This window comes from Neophocaena asiaeorientalis, unplaced genomic scaffold (assembly GCF_003031525.2).
Source record: "Neophocaena asiaeorientalis asiaeorientalis breed wild unplaced genomic scaffold, Neophocaena_asiaeorientalis_V1.1 scaffold67, whole genome shotgun sequence".
In the NCBI taxonomy this organism is placed as follows: domain Eukaryota; kingdom Metazoa; phylum Chordata; class Mammalia; order Artiodactyla; family Phocoenidae; genus Neophocaena; species Neophocaena asiaeorientalis.
This window is the reverse complement of record NW_020173731.1, coordinates 10,186,503-10,207,622: the sequence shown is the minus strand read 5'-3', so window position 1 is coordinate 10,207,622 and position 21,120 is coordinate 10,186,503. Positions and strand designations below refer to the sequence as shown.

The 21,120-nt window shown below is 49.1% G+C and overlaps 1 protein-coding gene across 1 annotated transcript in view; it reads left to right on the top strand.

Annotated features, from left to right (window-relative positions):
* The first annotated feature begins 2,670 nt into the window (after positions 1-2,670).
* MAPKAPK2 (MAPK activated protein kinase 2) overlaps positions 2,671-21,120 on the top strand; it is a 46,718-nt gene continuing 28,268 nt past the window's right edge. The window contains exons 1-3 of the mRNA XM_024750883.1: positions 2,671-2,739; positions 2,793-2,881; positions 3,995-4,184. Coding sequence (XP_024606651.1) covers positions 2,671-2,739; positions 2,793-2,881; positions 3,995-4,184 — 348 coding nt within the window. The remainder of the gene's footprint in view (positions 2,740-2,792; positions 2,882-3,994; positions 4,185-21,120) is intronic.

The window sequence follows — 21,120 nt, the reverse complement described above, 5'->3', positions numbered from 1 at the left end:
TATATATATATATTTTTTGACTGCATTGGGCCTTAGTTGCGGCACGTGGGCTCTTCGCTGCAGTGCTCGGGATTCTCTCTAGTCGTGGTGCGCGAGGGCTCCAGAACTCGGGCTCTGTAGTTGTGGCGCGTGGGCTTAGTAATGCCTTGCGGCATGTGGGATCTTAGTTCCCCAGCCAGGGATTGAACTGGCGTCCCCTACATCGCAAGATGGATTCTTAACCACTGGACCACCAGGGAAGTTCCTCCAGCCATTACATTTTTATTCCAGTCACCAGGAAGGAGAAAAGAGGACGAGAAGGAGGAGGACTTACCTCTTTTCTCAACAGCTTCCATTTACAAGTCATGAACACAGACAGCCGTAATGGAGGCTGGGAAATGTAGTTTTTATTCCGGGCAGTTATATGCTTAGCTAAATACTGAAGATTATTTACTATCAAAGAGAGGGAAATGGATACTGGCGGAAACAACCAGCAATCTCTACCACGGACCCTCACGAGATTTAAATGAGACAATGGCAGGCTGAGCACAGTGCTGGGTACAGAGTAAGCACTCAATAATCGCCATCATTATCATCATCGTCACCACCATCATGAGGAGGTGGGGAATACTCTGAAACTATGACAAGACATTTCCTTATTTTAACCTCATCTTTCTGATAAAGTCACCTATATCCACCTCTCTTTTTTTTTGCGGTACGCGGGCCTCTCACTGTTGTGGCCTCTCCCGTTGCGGAGCACAGGCTCCGGACGCGCAGGCTCAGCGGCCATGGCTCATGGGCCCAGCCGCTCCGCGGCATGTGGGATCTTCCCGGACCGGGGCACGAACGAACCCGTGTCCCCTGTATCGGCAGGCGGACTCTCAACCACTGCGCCACCAGGGAACCCTATCCACCTCCCTTTTAAGACACTATGAGCTTCACCTTTTATGAAGGTCAGACACCTTTATGTGTCCTTATGAAATAAAACTACATAAAAGGAAAGCAAAGGAATAATGAACCTAGGATTCGAGATAATGGTTATCTTGGCCAGAGAAAACAGAGGTGGGTTGGGGATGAATGGAGTAACCACCTAGTTAGATGTATGCTACTGTCAAAGTGCTAGTTTTCATTTTGGGTAGTGGATTCACAGGTGCCTACTGCATTATTAAAAATAACTAAGGACTTTCCTGGTGGTCCAGTGGTTAGGACTTGGCACTTTCACTGCCATGGCCTGGGTTCAATCCCTGGTCAGGGAACTAACATCCCTGCAAGGTGCAGCCAAAAAACCTGCCCAAAAACAAAACAACCAAACTAATAGCTAATTAAATAAAAGCAGAGATGGACCAAGGATTCAATGATGAGGAGGATTATAATTAACCAAATTCTATGTACCCGAGGTCTTTCAATTGTCTTTGTGTGTACGGTATTCATGGCATATGTGTTTGCATGTCAATAGTAGACGAAAATAGTACTTTCTATTTGCATAGACTTTTTAACTTTTGAAGTGCTTCTACATATCCATAAAAATTGTTTAAGTAGTTCATTACAGATGGTTGAGAGCTTGGTATTATACAAATAGGACTTTGGACTTCCATGTCCTAAGGAAAAATATTTTATTTTATTCTTACAATAGCTCTACAAGGGAGGCAGGACAGATGTTAACATCACTGTTGGACAGATGAGAAAGAGGGAACTGAGAGGGCGCGGGACTTGCATGAGGTTACATAGTTAGGACTGGAATGGAACTTAAGACTCCGGATCTCTTGCCCGTCTTAGGTTCTTCCTTTAGCCCATCTCACTCCCCAGTTATTATCCATCCGTTAGACATTTATTTCATGTCTGTTACATGCCAGGCACATTGCACTCATGTCTTTGTGTTGATATATGTATATGTTTTCTGGGTGCTGTGTGTGCAGCTTCTGTAATCTCTATGTACTGAGTCCTTGTGTGCCCCCTGGGCCTAACTGGTCCTTGTAATTCCAGAAGGAAGCCCCAGCTGTGGTTTCAGTTGTCTAGTTATTCCTAGGTCACTGGGCTGCAGCATCTCCCCAGAGTCCCAGCTAGATAGGAAGGCAGCTTTGATATCAGGGGCAGATCCCCATGCAGTGGGCACAGAGCAGAGGAGCAAGCCAGCAATGCCTCAGTCATTATAAGATTTACTATTTCATGATCATCTCTAGCTTTTGGGGAGTTCTCATGAACACTACCTCATTTAATTCTCACTCAGCCCCGATATTCAATTTTATTATTTTTCTCCTTGTTTCAGATACAAAGAGGAGAGACTTGAACTCAGGTCATTTGTCTCTAAATTCTGTTCTCTTTCCACTGTGCCTTCTGTCTCTGAAAGGGCAAAAAGAGCTTATCCTCTTTCTAGCCTTGTGGAGAGAAGCAGGTGAAAACTCAGTACCAGGCAGTAGGAAGCCACCGGTGACCCTCTGCAGAGGAAAAAAGACCAACTCCCAGCCCTGCGCAGCCCCAGCCCAGCTGAGATGAGAAGCAAGGAGCAGGTGCTTCCACCTCCCCATCCCTGCGTCCTTCTCTCAGTCCTTGGTCTTCTCCCTTGTGCGCCTAAGGGAAGTGATAGTAGTGCTGCAGAACGGGTGAGGTGTTTTCCAATCTCTGTGGCCGTAGGCTGTCTTTTTATCTTTGAGGAGTCAGAGGAATGGGGAACTAACTTATCCACCCTCTAGCATGAGAGGAGAGCTTCCACCACCTGCTATTGCAGAGGAGAATCCCTCTGCCCTCACCTCCCAGACTTGTGTCAGTGCCGCTCTCTTGATGCTGTCTGCTTGTACCTCTCTTCTCCCCCACAGATCAACACCATCCACCACTGCAGGCCTGAGCACGGCACCTTGCACAAAGTCAAGGTGTCCACTAAATTAACTGTGCTCAGAAAGAGCGAGTATTTGTGTTAGGGGAATCGTATTTCTCCTTGGTCCATGGAGTGGGCCCTGGAGTGAGTCCCGGGAAGGGACTCTGCTGGGAGGGTAACTTCTACCTTTCAGGCTACCCTTCACTCCATCCTTGCCTGGGCTCGGTCCCCAGGGCACCTCTTCTTAGGATGTTCCCTCCTCTGCTTCTCCCTGAGCTAGGTCTCCCTGTACAAGGGGGCTCTAGAGTGTTGGGGGAACGTGTTAGGGGCCACGTGTGGCCATAGGTAAAGTCACATTCTCTAATTTGGCCTTATCAGTAATTAAGCTGAGGTTTTCTCTTCACCTCAGGCTCCTTGTCTTATTTCTGAGCTGTTTTACTAGTCAGAGTGGGGAGGAGATCAGCAGGAATTTATTTCATGATCATCCCCCAAACCCCATCAGAATATGTATCGACACCCTCTGGCAGCTTAAATTTAGGGCCTCCCCAATCTCCTCCCCTGATCTGGGCTATGCTTAGGTCCAGCTAGATCCTTAGTATCTTCCTCAGAGACAGGGGGCTAAATTGGACTAGAACTTGGCTTCTTCAAAAATACCCATTTCTAAAAAAAAAAAAAAAAAAATACCCATTTCTTATGGCTGTAGGTTTAGGGCCTAACTTTTCCACATTGGAAATCAGGACCTATTCCCCAGACCTTCCCTTTTTGGTACATTGTCTCAGGGAATTCTCTCCACACCCTATTCTTCCCACTGGGAGAGGTGCACCGAATTTGTGAGAAAAGAAATGCAAAACTCAGAGGAAAGTGTTCAAGTTAAAATATTCCATATTTGCCTCACCCTATTCCGAGAATGAGTGGCCTCTGTAATTCCAGGTCACCCCGGAGGTCTCATCTGGCGCATACTTGCTAGTCATCCCCCGCCTTCGAAATACACCCTCAGCTGCTGCTCTCTAAAAGAGCCAGACAATTGGAGAAAAGTGGATTATCTATCTGATTATGCAGCTACTTTCATACGCCTCCCCTTTCCCTTTGCGTGGCCCTGATTATTTAAGAACTAAGATTTCTCGGTCCCCGCTCCTTGTCCCCAGCCCCAGTCCCTAGCTTTGGCCCTTCACGCTCCGGAAGCCTCGCGTCCTCCCCTTTAAGGCCAGCCCTCCAGCCGCCGCCGCAGCCCCCGCAGCAGTTCCCCCAGTTCCACGTCAAGTCGAGCCTGCAGATCAAGAAGAACGCCATCATCGACGACTACAAGGTCACCACCCAGGTCCTGGGACTGGGCATCAACGGGAAAGTTTTGCAGATCTTCAACAAGAGGACCCAGGAGAAATTCGCCCTAAAAGTAGGTTTGGGGCCCGAGGGAGGGGAGGACGGGCGGATGGGGTCTCCCGGGGACACCCCTGGCACTCCGCAGCGGCCTAAGCTCTCGGTGGCTCAGCGTGGTCGCGCCGACGCTTTCCTCGGTCTGGCGTCGGAGCCGCGGAGGAGTGGCCGCGGCGGGGCTGCCTGTCCCGCGCGCGTGAGGGGGTGCCAAGTGCGCGGCAGGGGGCGGGGGGCAGCGGGAAGGTCAGGTCCCGGCGGACCACACAGCCGAGACCGAGTTTCCGGTCACCTCCGGGTGTGAGTGCCGGGGACTCGAGAGGACTCGTGAGGACCCTGCCATTTTGGGTTTGAGCGGCATCCAGCCGAGTCGCAACGGTTGGCTTCGGGACCACTTCTGCTAATTTTCCCCCTAGTCTCAAGGAAGTGATTTTCGAGGGTTGTGGTTCCCTATCCTCTCCTCCCTTCTTTCTTTCTGTGGGCACAAAAGGCCCATTACTCATTGAGCTGGTTGGTCGGTTGGTTTGGAGAAGTCGTATCTCAGAGGTTTATTTAGCCTCGCTCCTTATTTGGGAGCCGGAATGTGTGATTTCACTTCCCTGGGCCTTGCGAGTGCGGCTGTGCTGCCTTGGGGCGCGCCGGCCGGGGAGGTGCAAGGCTGGAGATTCCGCTGGGACACCGACACCCCCCCCCATCCCCGCCGCGACCGCCCCGGGCGCGGGGGAGGGTTTGTTTTGATCCGAGAGCGTGCCCCCTCCTACCTTCAGTGCCTGTGAGGCTCCAGATGGGAGGCCAGCAGGCTCCTTCGCGGTGTCTGCAGTTTCCATAGCTCCATTGATCATTGTAAACCGGGTCCGTAAACCACGGCTTGGCCCAGTGCTGATTCCGCAAATCGGAGATGGCCACTTGAGTCCTGGACAAGGGCGATTGGTGGACAGAGGAGGGAGCGTTTTCCTAGAGCTGGGGAAAACCAACCTCTTTCTTTCTTTCTTTTTCTTTTCTTTTTTAAGGGGATCTGGTAGGGGGGAGAATGGGGATTTCAGTGAGAGTATCTACTTCGGAAGTTAAACAGAATGGACTTGGAGGTCTGATGAGTCGCCAGTGCAGTGTGAGCCAATGTTCAGGGTCATGAAAAAGGTTTTCCCCAAAGAGGGGTTTCAGATCAAACCACATCTCTAAAGGTGACCAAAAACGCCTTTTTCCCCTGGGGTGTCTTAATGATTGGAGGAGGAGAAAAATACTTCCTGTGTTATATTTTCTTTTCCCCCTCAATCCCTGTGGCTAGCTGTGTTTCAGCTATTCATACAAAACTCAGATATGTGTTATGGGTGGAAATGTTGGAATATATAATTAGATAGAATAAGACCCTGATACTTGGGGGTTGTAGAAGACAAGCATGTTCAACTTAACAGATTTTAAGGCCTCTGAAATTATTTTCTTGCTGCTTTCATCCTCCCTTTTGGGGGAGAACTTCAGCTAGCCTCAACACTGTCAGATTTGTTTGGTTTTTACTATAAGCTGTTGCTGAGGGCTTTTGGTTGTTTGGTGTTGACTTTTGGAGAAGGAATATATCAGTATCCTGAACCCTTTAATACTTGTGTCTTAGACCGTTCTTTCCCTACTCATAACTGGGGGCAGGGAAGGAGAGTGGTTGTTTGACCCCGTGGCTCTGACCTCGGGGAGTGGAGTTGAGTGAATACTGTTTGACCACAGTTAACCTGTACTGTTGAGGAAGTGACAGACATTCTTTCCAGGAGAGTTTTCTATCCCCTCTGAGACGCCATCTGCCTTCACCCATCAGCAGTTTGGGGACACTGGCTGCTCATCTTCTTGGATAGCTGGAATATGGTATAAAGACTTCAGAACAAAAGCTCTCAACTTCTGCTCCTTATTCTATTTAATAGACACAGAAAACCACCCTCTAAAATGCTTTTGGGTGGCAATTCAGATTTCTTTTGTAATTAATAGGAGAGAGATTTGGATTTTTTTCTCCCTTTGAATGGTTTTGAAAGGAAAGATCCAGCAGTATTTTATTTTATTTTATTTTATTTTTTTAACGTCTTTATTGGAGTATAATTGCTTTACAATGGTGTGTTAGTTTCTGCTTTATAACAAAGTGAATCAGCTATACATATACATATGTTCCCATATCTCCTCCCTCTTGCATCTCCCTCCCTCCCACCCTCCCTATCCCACCCCTCTAGGTGGTCACAAAGCACCGAGCTGATCTCCCTGTGCTAAAGATCCAGGAGTATTTTAAATAACACTCATAGTTTGTCCTTCTCAGGTTAGAAGTGGATGAAGATTGAAGTCAGAGTGTGTTTTGACAGGCAGCCTGCTCCCAGATCTTACAAGTTGACTCAACTGTTAAACTGTAGATTTCCCACATATCTTTGTGTAGAAACTTAATAATAGAGGAAGAAAGAAGGGATGAGGCATTCAGAGACTGATAGCAGTGTCAACAGCGCTTCCAATATCCAAATACTGGCTGAGACATAATTATAGCTGTGGGGGGAATCTGGTTCAAAGAATTCTGTTCCAGAGACACACACCAAAGAGATTTCTAGATCTTGAATCTTGATTAACTTAACCATAGGTGCTGAGTACTGAAATGATTTTCAAAACCAGGAGTGTTTTGATTATTAAGCAAGGGAGGAAGATGTGGTGGGGCAGGAGGGATTGCCTCATCGGAAAGGTGCCTGAAGAAAAAGGGAGGAGGCCTCTGCTCTACCCGGGGTGTTAGGCCATTCCTGGGGAGTTAGGTCAAAGAGCTGTAGAGCAGCAGCAGGGCCTGTCATGGGGGTTCTGTTATCTGCTATCTCACAGCCCTGAGAGTTGGTGAGAGGTGGCGGCTGCCTTGATGCCCTGCTCCCTGTCTGTGGTCTGGTGACCTCTTAGTCCTATTAAATGTAATCAGTGCTTTAAAAAATAGTCCCGTTCCGCCCTGCTATTTCTCTACCTCCACCTGAGAGAGGTAACATTTACATGCTTTTTGGTGGGTGCTATGACCTTGCCTCACCATCTCTCCTGGCTGCTTTTGCGAAGATCTGAGTCATACTTATACTTCTCTCAGAGTCGGAAGGGACTTTAGAGGTCATCTCATCCAACCCCCTCATTTTGCAGATGAGAAAACCAAGGCCCAGAGCAAAGGCTTGCTTCAGGTAATACAGCCATGCACTGGGCAGAACCAGGATTAGCACCCAGGACGCCTGACTGCTTCCCACTTGGGAACTGCACTGACATCAGCAGGCTTGGCCCTGGGACGGGCTGCTGCTCCAGAGCCTCTCAAGCCCGAGGAGCTACTGTCACCGCAGGCCCTCCTTGACTGTCGGCCAGGGGGTGCTGGGTAGGGACTTAGCGGCTTCCCAGCAGAGGTTGCCAGAGTTGGAGAGGCAGCTTATAAACCAACTCAGCAGCTCCATGAGTTTTGAATCTTCAGTAGCAAACATATATATTTTTTTTACCACACCCTCCCCTTTTTAGGAAGTGTTTGCTAGAAACCTTATTTACTAGTATTATTTTTTTGTGCAAGAACATGAGAATTCTATTCACTATTTCTTTGGTAGGGACGCCTGGTCTCAGCTCACTTGTGCAGTAATTGGTCCTGTTCCCTGTGGGGTTCCTCAGTTGCTTACTGCTTCATTGTGTCATGGTGACTCCTAGGTATTAGCTGAACAAATTTAATTAAGGCCAGCACCGTTGTCCCTCTCTGCCATGTGACTCTGATTCGGTGAAGCATATTTTTGCTTTACAAAATATAGAATGTTGTCATAACTTATCTCTTTGTCTTTCTGTTGTGTGGATTAGAGGAAACAAAGTACTGTTCCTTCTCCTTGCCTTTCTCCAGCAATCCTCCCTCTGCAGGTGACTTTGTGTCACCGCCATGTGGCTTCCTTGGTGTTCTGAAGGGGAGCTGATCAGAACCTCTCATGGTTGAGAGGGAGAGCCGGGGCTCCCACATCCCCACAGTGCAGGCTGCACCCTCTCCAGCACGCCTCGTGCTGTGTACCGGTCAGGGAGCAAGAGAGTTTGTGGCTGGGTGAGGGGCAGTTTGCGGCTGGGTGAGGGGCAGTTTGCTGGATGGAATCACAAGGTGAGGAAAGTTTCATTAATCAACCAATCTCTTTTATCTCCACTGCTGTTACAGTAGTTAACAATTCTCTGAGTATCCTACCATATGCTTTGTTGTATGGAGGATACAGACATTGAAAGTGGCCTTAAAATTTTGGAGGTCAGGAAGCTTATTTGGAGAAGGTGAAATTAACAAATGTAGTCTAGGGCTGTACTGTCCAGTATGGTAGCCAATGCCCATGTATAGCTATTTAAAATTAGCTAAAATTGATTAATTTAATTAAGCTAAGCTAAATTTAAAAATCAGTTGCTAGCCACATGTCAGGTGTTCAGTAGCTACATGTGGCTAATGGCTACTGAACTGAACAGTGGAGAAGAACATTTTTGACCTTGTAGAAAGTTCTGTTGTACTTTGCTGGTCTAGGGGTTAAATTGTGTGGTTGGGAATAGAAGAACTTTGAAGAGGCAATCTGTGAGGACCGAAGGAGCTGAGGACAGTCTCTGAGGAATGAGCACATCTGCAGGAGGTGATGGTGGCGTTGCCCTCGGGGCAGCTGAGGGGAGAGTGGATCAGTTGGTAAGGAGCAAGTGGGGCTGGTGACTCAGAATTGAGCCTAACCGATCTTTGTGTTAAAAGCAGGTTTTAAAGTGTTTGAGGAGCATGAAGTAAACTAACAGGATGTTATAAAGAAAGGTTACAAATCTCTGAGGTTGGGGCTTGTGGTTTTTTGAGGGAAGGTGTAGCTTCTGGGTTCAGAGACCCTGTTCCTTGCTTTGGGCCCTACCCTGGTTGCTGTCTACTGTAGCAGGGCTCTTGACATCCACTGAGGCAGTATCAAAGCTGTGGCGGCTCATGGTTCTTTTTCACTTACGAATTCTGGGCTTTGATAGAGCTTGAAAATAATCTCCAGCTAAGATGTGGCATCAGTGGCTGACAAAAGGGGGAGAAAAGCAGCCCCAGGCCTCAGGACCAAATATTGATGGGTGCCTGGGAAATGAAGGGGTCCTTTTTAGAGGGTGAAGGTATTGGTATTCATAATTAAGATGTTTTGACTGCTTGGAATCTGAGGAGTCGGGCCATCATCAGTTGACGATCTTATTTAAGAAGCAGGTGCAGGGCATTCAGGGAGAAGCCTGGAGGAGCCAAGCTTCACGACTGCTGGAGGCAAACTTAACCCCTGGCCACATCCTGGGGATGACGGAGGCCCCCTCCCTACCTGCAGAGCCCAGGGATGTGTGGAGTCTGTGCCGAGAGGAATGCCAGCCCTGGCGGGGAAGACAGGGCATCAGTATGTGCATCTGAGTCCTCTCACGCTTCCCAAGTGGCTCCTGCGCTCTGATGCAGGACTCTGCCTGGTAGTTCGACATCTGTGGCACAGGATTCATACTTTCCTACTCCCTCTCCTCTGCATGAGGCCTTCCCAAGGATCCTGTGGGGTCTCTTTTTTCCCCTCCTCCCTGTGCTGCACCTTTCCAGTTGCTGCAGTGTCCTGGACAGAAGTAGGTGGGCAGGGCAGAGCTGTTCTTCATGTATGAAGGGGCTGCAGCTGCTCTTGGTAATGAAATAAGGCTCAGTGGCAAAGGGACCCACAACTCATAGTTCCTTAGAGCTCACAACACTCCCTGCTTATCTTTCTTGACCCTTTCCACCTCACCGAGGAAGAGGCTGGGCCAGTCCAGAAAGGTTCAGTGGTATATCCAAGGTCTTACCTGGTATCAGCATCAGAGCTATGTCTTGGGACCTGGTTCACTGGGACCTCCTCTTGGTCTGGGTTCCTTTGGTGTTTTGGTTGCTAGAGGTAAGAGTATGGGGATTGTGGACCTGGCAGTGCAAAACTCATCTCCACTAACTGGTCACTAGGATCTTTCTACATTAGTCATCTTAGAAACGGGGACATTGGCATTAAGATGGGACCATGCCACTGAGCAGCTTGATGTACACCAGATATGTAACCAAAATCAGATTTTATACCTTTTCTAGTCCTTAGGGGAATAGTGATATTTTGTGTTTTAAGCTATGTATGGATATAAATATCTAGGGATGAACCCGATACCATGGGTTATGTGCTAGATTCGAAAGAAAGAGAGAGACAGAGAGAGAGAGAGAGAGTGAGAGAAAGGAAGAAAGATAGATAGAGCTAGTCTTGGTGCCCTGCTAACTAGCTGTGTGACTTTGAACAGGTCAGTTAAACTTTCTAGGCCTCAGTGTACACATCAGAGGGTCAGGCTGCCAGTGGCTCCTGGGACACGGCAGTGTGGATAGTGGAGGGCTGTGCTGGAGGCAGGAGGCAGGAGAGCTTGCTGACTTGCTGCACGTCTGACCATCGGCGACGTCTGGGCCAGCCTGGATGCCCTTTTCATAGGCTCGCTGCTGCGTTGCAGGGCAGCTCCCGTCCACTTAATTAATAGCCATCACTGACCAGCTGTGCCTTCTCTTGTGTGAAGACTTGGTGAGTGTTCCAGCAAGTGCCTCAGCAGAGAGGATGGACTGTGTAACTCAGTGGGGTGTGAATCCTCTCCTTCCTTGAAATCAGAAGAATCTTAGTGTTCTGGTGGCTCAGGGTAGAGATGGAAACTCTTCATTTTTTTTCGCCATCTGAAACTCCTTCCCGTTTGAAGTTACGGGGCCAAACATGGCTGCTGTGGTTGGCTGTGCAGGCTGTGCCCGGCACAGGGCACCTGGCTGAGGGAGGAGGAGGGCTCTAATCCAACTCACTGTCCATTTGTCAGGCTTTGCCTTGGTGTGTGACTGGGTCCGTACAGATGGGTGCCTTCTTCTAATTCACTTGGAGTTGTAGTATGGGTTTGGGGCTGTTCTGAGGTGAGAGCTGGGGACCGATTCCCAGAGCTTATGGGGAAGTTAGGATGTACATCCAGGTACCACTTCTTACCCGTAGGACTGGGTACTAAGGGATGTAAGGAGACTGAGGAAGCAAGAGGAGTGGGAGATGCCTAGCGAGGTCTGTTTTCGTTTCTCTTCTTCCTGCCATTCAGGGCTAAAGCAGTGCTTTTAGCCCTGGAGCTTTGGACTGAGGTCCTGAGTGCCAGGCCACAAGACTTTGTTGGAGGAAGAGGAGACTGAGTGGAAGCGGGGATAGGGTTGTGCTCCCCTCTGGCAGTGCAGAGTTCTTGGGGGTCTTTATTCTCTGATCCGGTAAACACCTTACTGTGCCATCTGCCAGGTCGTATAGGCTGGGACGTGGCTCCAAGGTCAACTTTATCTGTAACTGATGTTCCCTTCTAAGACCAGCAGAGCTGTGTGTTCATTCCGCCAGGAACCTGAGCTGTCCAGAAGGATCGTATGAAAGGGCATCTTACTCTTGAGGGACGTTTCCAGGCATCTCCAGGGCCAGTGTCCATCCAGGGCTCTTCCAGGGAGGTGAGGAGTGAAGGTGAAGCCTTTTCTGTCTCAGGGAAGATGTGGCGAACATCTCTGTTTGGCTTATGTCCGGGATGGTTCTTTTGAACCTGAAGCAAAGGCGAAATCTCTCTAGTCACAGGTAGAGGGGCGTGGGAGGAGAGCCCTTGCCGGCCCCGCCAGCTTCTCCACCTTCGTGCTCCTGTGGGGCTCCTTACCCTCCCGGGCCCTCCCAGGAGGTGACTGAGTTGATCACTTTGCTGCCATTTTGATTATTCATATTGTTATGAGGCTCCCAGCCCACACTGGACATGTGTAACCGGGCCTCCCGCCCAGGGCCCAGGACTGTCACTCAGCCCCTCTGTCTCAACGGCTAAAAATAAACCTGCCACTGCTGCAGTCTCCCCCCACAGCCAGGCCCTGACGCCTGTCCCAGGTCTTCCTGCCACACTGCTGAGCTGTGTCTCACACTCACTTGCACACCCTCCCCACTGGCCCCCTTCTCTTCCAGCCTGAGCTTGGTGGGTGGTTTGGGGCCAACTGGCTTTTCTGAGTGCTGAGAGTGAGCCGTGGCTGCTGCTTCTCCAGGTGTCGAGATTTATGTGTGGAGGCTCCGTGGAGCTCGGGGAAGGATGAATTAGCCAGGGAGGAGGTGAGCGGGCTTGGCACCGTTAGACTGTGTGTGTGCTTGCATCCAGATCTGGCTTCCTCCAGACTCCACCCGCAAGCTAGCCTCCCTGGCAGAAGGAGTGTGGGGATGAGTAGAGGAGTCCAGCACGGCTGTTCCAGGCCCTCACCCAGCCACACGCCCTGTGGCTGAGCGTGCTACCTGCCCCAGGACTCCTGCCCTGTTGCTAAGCTATACTCTCCACCTCCGCAGCATGGGGCTTCAGGTTACCAGATTCAAAAGTGTGACCTCATCTCTTTGGCTTCCAAGAATAACTGGGCCCTGGCTCTCAGGGCCTGTTTCATGAGTCAGGCCATGGCCCCTCTGGCCCTCCCAGCTCAGCCACCTGCAGGATGTCACAGAGAGCATGGGTGTCTTCTACCTCCTGACTGTGGGGGGCAGGGCTGTTGGTGATCTGTGTCCCTTGAGGTCCATCGAGGTGGCCTCTTCTCCTACTGCCCATGGATCCTGGGGCACTATAGAACAAGGAGAGGAAACGGGCTCGGGTAGCTGAGATACCTACTTAACTGATAGATACTGGGCAGAGTATTTCCTTTAGTTGACTTTGACATTCTCTTCTTTCTGATTTTTCTAATCCTTGGACAGGTGTTGGTACTAATCCTGTTGGATAGGAGGATTCTGTGTTTTCTGGTATTAGGGTTTATCTGGGAGAAGGAGTGCATGGGAGAGAGCCGAGGTAGGACTTGGGGGACCCTCTGCTTTCAGCTAGAGTTACATACCCAGACCACGTCTCCATGACTGCCTACTCCTGTCTTTCCCCCTGGGGCCTCATTTCCTCTGCAGGGAGAGATTTATCTGCCAAGGCCCATTGGCCTCTGGAGGGGAGGAGTTGGGTGTAAATTGCTAAGAGTTTATTTTTAACTCTGACAGAAGGAGTCCCTGTCCTTGGAGTAGCCATGCCCTCCCTCTTCTCTCCCTCTCCTGGGCCTCCTTGCCTGGCTTCTGTAATTCTTAGAGGAAGGGATTTTTTAAAGGAAGGATTTTAAAGGCAGGCTTCACAGGAGCCTTAGGTGAGGGAAGCGTTTCTAAGTGAAGAATCTACAGATTGCTCGTCATGCCTGATTTCTGCAGAGTTCAAAGAGTTGGGGGGTGGGGCAGGAGAAAGAGGGGGAGCCCTGGGCGCTTGAAGCCACGTGTGTGGAACTTAGAGCATCCTAGGAATGCAGGTGGCCTGGTGAAGAGCCCAGTGTGCCCTGGAGCTTGCTGCAGTCAGGCTGCTGCCTGGGGGAGCAAGGTCTTCTTGTACCTTTCGTTGTGCTTCTCTCCTCACTGGCCCCCGGATCTGAGGACGGCTGGAGGCCACGGGGCAAAATGAGTGCGTAGAGTAACCTGCTTTGAAAACTCTCACGCTTACAGAAATGTCGTTTTGCTATTCCCTTTGACTGCCAGGCTCCCCAGCACCATATCCCTTCCACTGGAGCCCATGTGGGATTCCCAGGGACTTCCTTGCTTCTGTGTCCCCTCCCCCTGGCCGCACTCCAGTCACCTGTGCTCTTAGGGAGGAGGAAGGGGCTGTGAGTGCCCCTTCCTCTGTGCCTCATCTCCCCTGCTTTCATGGTCTCTTTTGGTTACCTTGCTTTAGATTTTTTAAAAGAAAATAAAATTGAGTTGGAGGTGTAATTAGAGAAGGAAGGGCTAGAGAGTAGAGGTGGGGGTGGGCTGGGCCTTCGAACATGTGGCCGACCCTGAGGACCCCGGCCTGGAATGAGGTCTTGCCCCCTCAGTTCCTTGGAGAGCATGGGGATTAGTTTACCTAAATCCCAGCTCTGATCATGTAGCTTCCCAGCGTAAACCCTTCCATGGGTTCCCTTTGGACGCAGAGTTCAGGAGATTTCCAAATCCTTCTCAGATCTGACCCCAATCTGGTTTTTTCTGGGTGTGTGCTGTGCCTCAGCTTAAGTGGCTTATATATGCCGTTTCCTCATGGGGCTCTGCTTTCCAGCCCCACACCCTCACCCATGGCCTGTACCCCATTCGTCCTATGTCGCCCTTACCACCCCCACCCCGTGCTCCCCGTCCCCAGCCCGTCTGTATCTGCCTCTTCTACCCGGTACACATGCTGCTCCTTCCTTCGTGAAGCCTTTCATGCCAGAAGCAGGTCTCCGCCATCCCTCCCTGTCACACTTGCCAAGACACTCATACATTTTCTTTCACATTTTAAATGTATTTCTCCATGTGTGAAGTGGAGATATTGGATTGTAAGTTCCTTGAAGACCCACGTCTCCATTATTTTTGTATCCTCTTAGTTCTATGTAGTGACTATATGCCGCCATTAAAAAAAAAATTCAGAGAGTATTTTGGCATTGTGCATTATACCTAGCTGCTTCACAAAGGTGGGAAAACTGAGTAATAGTGCATGCTGCCTACATAAGTATAAGGTACTAGCAGTGATCCTCAGGGTGGAGGGGGGTGGCCCTGGGTGAGGGGCAGTATTTGCCTGGGCTCTCTGAGAATGAGCCAGGGCTATAGTGAGGGTCCCCCTAAGTGTCTCTCCCTGCTCTTCCTCCTGTCTGCTAAAAAGCCATTCTCAGGACAGCCTTCTGGGTGTTCTTCCCTTTACCCACTCGGATCTGCTGACTCAAGCTGTCACCTTACGTTTCTGCTAACGGAGTTCTCGTTCTTGTAAGGGCCCTGACCACAGTTTCCCATTGATGCCTCTCCTCTTCCTCCCAGTTCCAGAGCCCCTCCTTTTCCTGTTGTGCTGTGGAGATGACCCTTCTGCCCCTTGGAGAACTTTAACTGAGGGAGGGACAGATGTGGAGCTTGCCAGCTCTCCTACAGTTCTTGGCATCTTCGAGTCAGCTCCAGACACAGCAGAGACACACAGATGGAGTCCAAGGTGATCTGTCTGTCTGCTGGCCTTGTTCCTGTGTGTTGCCAGAGGACCAGTATTGAGCCTCATGTTGCTGGGACTGAGGTCAGAGGTTTGAACCTCGTGGGACCAGTTAATTCCATGCAGGGGAAACAGAACTGGACTGGCATGTGAGAGACCTACCTGGCTGTGTGGTCCTCAGCAGTCCTTGAACCTTTCTGGGCCTCACTTATTTTCTTCATTCGTAAATCTAAGGGCTCTCCTGTATTGAAGGGCTTTTTTCATTACTGCTGCTGCAACCCCACTGCTGGGAAAACAACCCGATGCTGGGAAAGAACCTGATGCTGGGAAAGAGGTGGTCAGCCCAGGTTCCAGGGATCCCAGGATTGGGAGCCATCCTCTCTGTCCTCACTTTCTGCAGGCCAGTGTTCTTTCACCCTTCTCCGGGCTGTAGTATTTTTATTCATTCAGGCATTCAACCGATGTTTATAGACATGGATTCTTCTCTGTGCCTACCTCCTGTCTTCCCTGCTGACTGGCCATCAGGAGGCCCAGATGTCAAGATTAACCTAGAAGGTCGACTAGTCAGGGTCATCCCCTTGGGTTTAGACCCCTTTAATACCTCTGCTATATGAGATGAGAGGGATTTAGAACAATGAGGGTTGATTCTTTCTTGCAGCTTAGACTAGACCCCTGCCTTTCTAAGTGGGATTTGCCTTAGGGTGCCTTCTAGCCCTCTGAGATCCAAAGCAACCCACTACTCAAGAAAATTAATTAGAAATGCCAAGAATGACGTTTGCTGCCTCCCTAAGGATAGATCAGAACAGCAGAATGACTTTGATACCTACAACAGTCTTCTATCTTCTGTCTCCTTCAGATCCCTGTTGAAAGCTTAGCAACACTGTGAAAGTTTCCCAGATTGGTAACAAGTCTTTATTGAGCAGATATTATATGTATCAGGCATTGTACTAGGTGTTTCACGTACACTCTTGTTAATCCTTAAAATAATACTGCAAAGTAAAAGTCCCCGTTTTACAGAAGAGGAAACATGTTCAGAATCATTCACTTGTTAGCAATTATTTATTGGGCACTTACTAAGTGCTAAGTGTTATTTCAGGCTCTGGGGATACATCAGTGCACCAAGCAGACCAAAAAAAAAAAAAGATCCTGCCTGCGTGGAGCTCGCATTCTAGCAGGGGGAGACAGACAGAATATAATCAGATAAATGTCCGATGGTGACAGGTACAAAGGAGAAAGTAAAGGAGGGGAAGAGACCCTGGAAGGCAAGGAACTTGTGTGTGGTGTTGAAATTTCAAATAGGGGCTCAGGGAAGGCTTCACTGTGAAGGTGACATTTGAGTGAGCCTTGGAAGTGATTGGGGTGGGGGCAGGAGGAAGGAATAAAAGTGCAGAGCCCTGAGGCTATTAATGATGGGCATGCCTAGCTCTAAAACCTGGCTCCCTATAGCTTGCAGAACTGCCTCTCTTAATAGTTCTTCCCTGACTCTGCTATAATTCAGTACCTAGTTGATTCACCTCTTTATTTTATCCTCAAATATGTGTGGAATGCTTATTTTGTGCAAATTGCTGCAATGATAAGATGGAAGTGCTGCCTTTGGGAACTTACAATTTAGAGGAGGAGTGAACACCCTTGTGTATAAAAGGAGTAAAACTAGACTGACCCCCCAAATCTGGACTGTGTGCCTTCACATGTCCTCCCTCTTGACCCTCTCTGACAGAGGCAGTACCTCTGACAGAGGCAGTCCAGGTGGTCTGATTCCAAGTTTTACACATAAAGAGGTTCAGGGAGCCGGTGGTGGGAAAGTGGTGGAATCAGGGCCACAAAGGATACAGAGACTCAGGGTGAGCTCCTTGAGGCCGGAGGGGTCAGGGGTGCGGTCACTTTTGCCTGGTATGGACTCACACCTGTGACAGGGCCCGGGGCCAGTGCAGACAGAAGTTTGGCCAGTGGGAGGAGTAGTTTGAGGGACTCCACTGGGGCTCCCATCTTCTGTTTGCTGAGGGGGGAAGACCCAAAGTCTCCCTAGGGATGTTTCTGGTAACGGGAAATGCTTGGGATTACTATGACTGGCTATCGCCTGGAGCCGGGGAGGAAGGGGTGATGAGAAAGGGCTGGCCGGGCTGCAGCTGTGGCTGAGGCTCTTGTCCTCTTCTGGGCCCTCCCAGGGTTTCTCTTTTGCTCTGAGGAGTTGCATCCTTCCTGTGTTGAGCCTCCCAGGTAGACCAGTGGGCAGGTACACTCAGGGTGCTCTCTGAGCCCCAGCTCTGGCCATCTTTGCCTCCAGCCTCTCAGGAGCTGGGCTAGCGGAAGTCAGGGCTTGGGATGGAGCTGACTGTTAGTGAAGATGGGAAAGTGAAGCAATGGGTCAGGTCTGTTTTTTCCTGAGCATGTGCTGTGACAGAGGAAGTTGCAACATTTTTTTCTCTCTCTTTCTTTTTATAGAGCAATAAGGGGGGGAAGATAAGTCTTCCAGTAAACTTCAGAAAAAAGATCTGGTCTTTGAAGGATGGCTGTTCTCCCCCTCCCCTGCAGGGATTTTTCAGTTTGTAGTCTTTCTCCCATCCTTCCTCACCCGCCATCCCTGCCACCGTCCCTCTTCTCTGAGGGCCTGTGTCTCTGCAGCAGGCTGAGCACCTCTCCTGAGCGGAGGCAGTCAGTAACTTGGTCTGAGGGAGCCTTGAGAAAGCATCTTGTCCACTGTGAGTGTGTGTCCAGGCAGATGCTGGCAAAAGGGTCCCGAAACATGGGAGCAGGAATCAAGGCTGAAGGACCACACATGTGAAGCTGGAGTCCTTGGTCTGGTTTGAGTTTGGCCTTTGTGCTGTACCTGGGCAGGAATCCAGTTGTGTTTTTTAGTGTGCAGATGATATATTTTCCTGATGAAAACTTTCGAGGTCTGGAAAAGTAGTGGAACTTTTTTTTTTTTTTTGGCGAGATTTTTTTCTTCTCCCTTGGATTTCTGTACCCCAGAACAGCCAAAAAGTTCCATTACAAACCAGCTTTGAGACTCCAGCTTTAGTCAGCTAAGGGATGTTTTAGGTCATCCTTGAGAATGAGGTCTGCTTGCTCTGGGGAAGCTGGGTGGTTGCACCAGGCAACAGGCCCCACTGTCCGGGATGGGGTGACGGCTGCTGGCACTGTTGGTGTTAATTGCTTTCTTGGGCAGAGAAGGGCAAAGCCCTGAGGGGTGAAGATTTTTGTTCAGGCTCTTGGTTCTCTGTACCTGTTGTCTCTGGTACAGCTGTCACAGAGCTCCTCCTTTCCTGCTGTTTTCTTTGAATTTAATCTCCCTGTCATCAGGCGGGTCTCTTCAGGCTGGGGATGAGCTCCAAGAGGTGGTGGAAGGAGCAGAGTCACAAGTTTCTTGCTTGTGTAAATCTCAGAGTGAATACATAAACCCTCTTTCGTAGCTAGCCGCACTGGCTGGTCCAGTAGCCACTAGCCACATGTGACTCTTTAAATTTAAATAATTAAATAAAGTTAAAAATTAGTTCCTCTGTAGCACTAGCTACATTGCAAGTGCTCAAGGGTCACATAGAGCTAGTGGCTACCGTGTTGGGCAGCGCAGGTAAGAGAACATTCCATCATTGCAGAATGTTCTCTCAGACAGCACCAGGCTCTGAGCTCATTATTCTACACCCTGGTAAAGATTTAGCGGAGCTGGAAGGGGATTTGTGTAAGAGCATGAGGAGAGGTTTTGGGGCCCAGTCGAGAGGGTAAAAAGAAGGTGATCATTTAGAAAGGGACTTTAAATAGTATTTTGTTTGTCTTGTTTAGGGCTGCATTCCAGCAGATGGTCATCTAGCCCAGTTGCTCCCAGCCAAGTCGACTGTCAGAATCACCTGTGGGTAACATTTGAAAATACAGATTCCTGAACTCCACTCTTTGTATCTTATTGTACAAGACTACAGAGGTGGTGTTCAGGAATGTGTGTTTTTGTCTGTGATAATTATCTGTGTTTGGCAACCTTTTGAATCTATTCTTAAATTCCTCCAGTGTTAGGGGAGCTTATCCCTTTTCAAGAAAACCTTACTCTTAAAATATTTTTTTTTTCTGGTTTTAAAGTTTTGTGTTTGGAGGTTCCTTAAAAAACTAAAAATAGAATTATCATATGACCCAGCAATCCCACTACTGGGCATATACCCTGAGAAATCCATCATTCAAAGAGATACATGCACCCCAATCAATGTTCATTGCAGCACTATTTACAATACGAGGTCATGGAAGCAACCTAAATGCCCGCTGACAGATGAATGGATAAAGAAGATGTGGTACATATATACAATGGAATATTAGCCACGAAAAGGAACGAAATTGGGTCATTTGTAGAGACGTGGTTGGACCTAGAGACTGTCATACAGAGTGAAGTAAGTCAGAAAGAGAATAACAAATACCGTATATTAACGCATATATGTGTAATCTAGAAAAATGGTACAGATGAACCGGTTTGCAGGGCAGAAATAGAGACACAGATGTAGAGAACAAACGTATGGACACCAAGGGGGGAAAGTGTGGGGGGGGGTGGTGGTGGGATGAATTGGGAGATTGGGATTGACATGTATACACTGATGTGTATAAAATAGATAACTAATAAGAACCCGCTGTATTAAAAAATATATAAAATGCAAAAAAAAAAGTTTTATGATCATCAAGTCAAAATTTAGTTCCCTGAAGTTGTATCATCCCTTGGTGCTAGTGGTGTTTTCTGGAGCCTCACAGAATGCATCAGTCACATCTTCCTCACTCGGCCTTCTGCAGATAATTGCGCAGGGCTGTGTGTGCTCCTCTGCTGCCCCAGCGTCATGGCAGGGTTTCAGACTACTCGACCTGCCAGGGGCCCTAGAGAGATGCAGGGATGTGACATCATTCCCAGGATTCTTCTGATCATCAGGCCTTGCTGAGAGATTGAGGAAAGGTCCACATCTCAGTGGACTCCGACAATGGAGAGACCTAAGGGTCATCCAGCTGGTACAGGCCGTGCATACCTTCCCCCTCTTTACATCCTGCTTCATAGGAAGGAGTCGCTGTTTCTCTGCATGGTTAATGCTTGCTCTTTGAGGCCACTGATCTGGTTTTCTTCAGAGGCATTGAGAGACTCAGCCATCTGTACCCAGGCAGATGTGACCACAAACATTACTTCTATTTAGAGACCTTCAGTGGTCTCCCCTTGCCTCTCCAGTGTGTCCCTCGAACTCCTAAACATGGTGTTCAGGCAAGTTGGCTTTGACCTTTCTTTCTTCCCCCACCCCCAACACACACACGCACACGCACACACACGCATGTATGCGCGCGTCTCTCTTTCTCTCTCTTTTTCTCTCTCTCTCCTTCCAGGAGAGGAGAGGGCTCCATCCCACTCTGCAGTGCGTTCCTCTGCTTCCGGATCTTCTTTTGCACCTTTCACTTCTTCATCCTTTTATTCCTGGTAGAATTGTTTTTCTCCTTCGAGGCTTAGATTTTACCTGTCCCCCCACCCCCAATTCCAGGCAGAATACCTTTCTGCCCTATACTAGTGGTAGCTCACACGAGCTCTGTGACTGCTCTGAATTTAAATTATGGTCACTCCCATATCTCGGCCTGCTGGACTCTGAGCCCCTTGAGGACAAGAGTGTGTCTCGTTCGTTTGGTGTCTGCGAGTGCAAGCACAGTGCCAGGCTCTTAGCTGAGCTGCACCGTACCCACAGAAGTGGGTTAGCTTCTTGCCTGTTTGTCTTCTTCTGGATTCTGACGAGACTGCCACAGAGGAGCTGAAGCCTCTTTTTCAGCACCAGCATTTTTACCCCCAGTGGCCTTGGGCCTCATCAGCTTAGATGAAAAAAGTACTGTTTAGCAGCTGTTAATTAACAAGCAGAGCAGAGCCTTGGCTGCCTCAGAGGCAAAACTGGTATTTAAACAATAAAGTTTTTAAAATCAAGAATTAAAGTGTCAGCTTCAGAAGCCACTACATCCAAACACAAGCCCTCCCAGTTAGAGAAGGTAAGTGGAATAATGGAGTAAAAGAATTCTTTGTA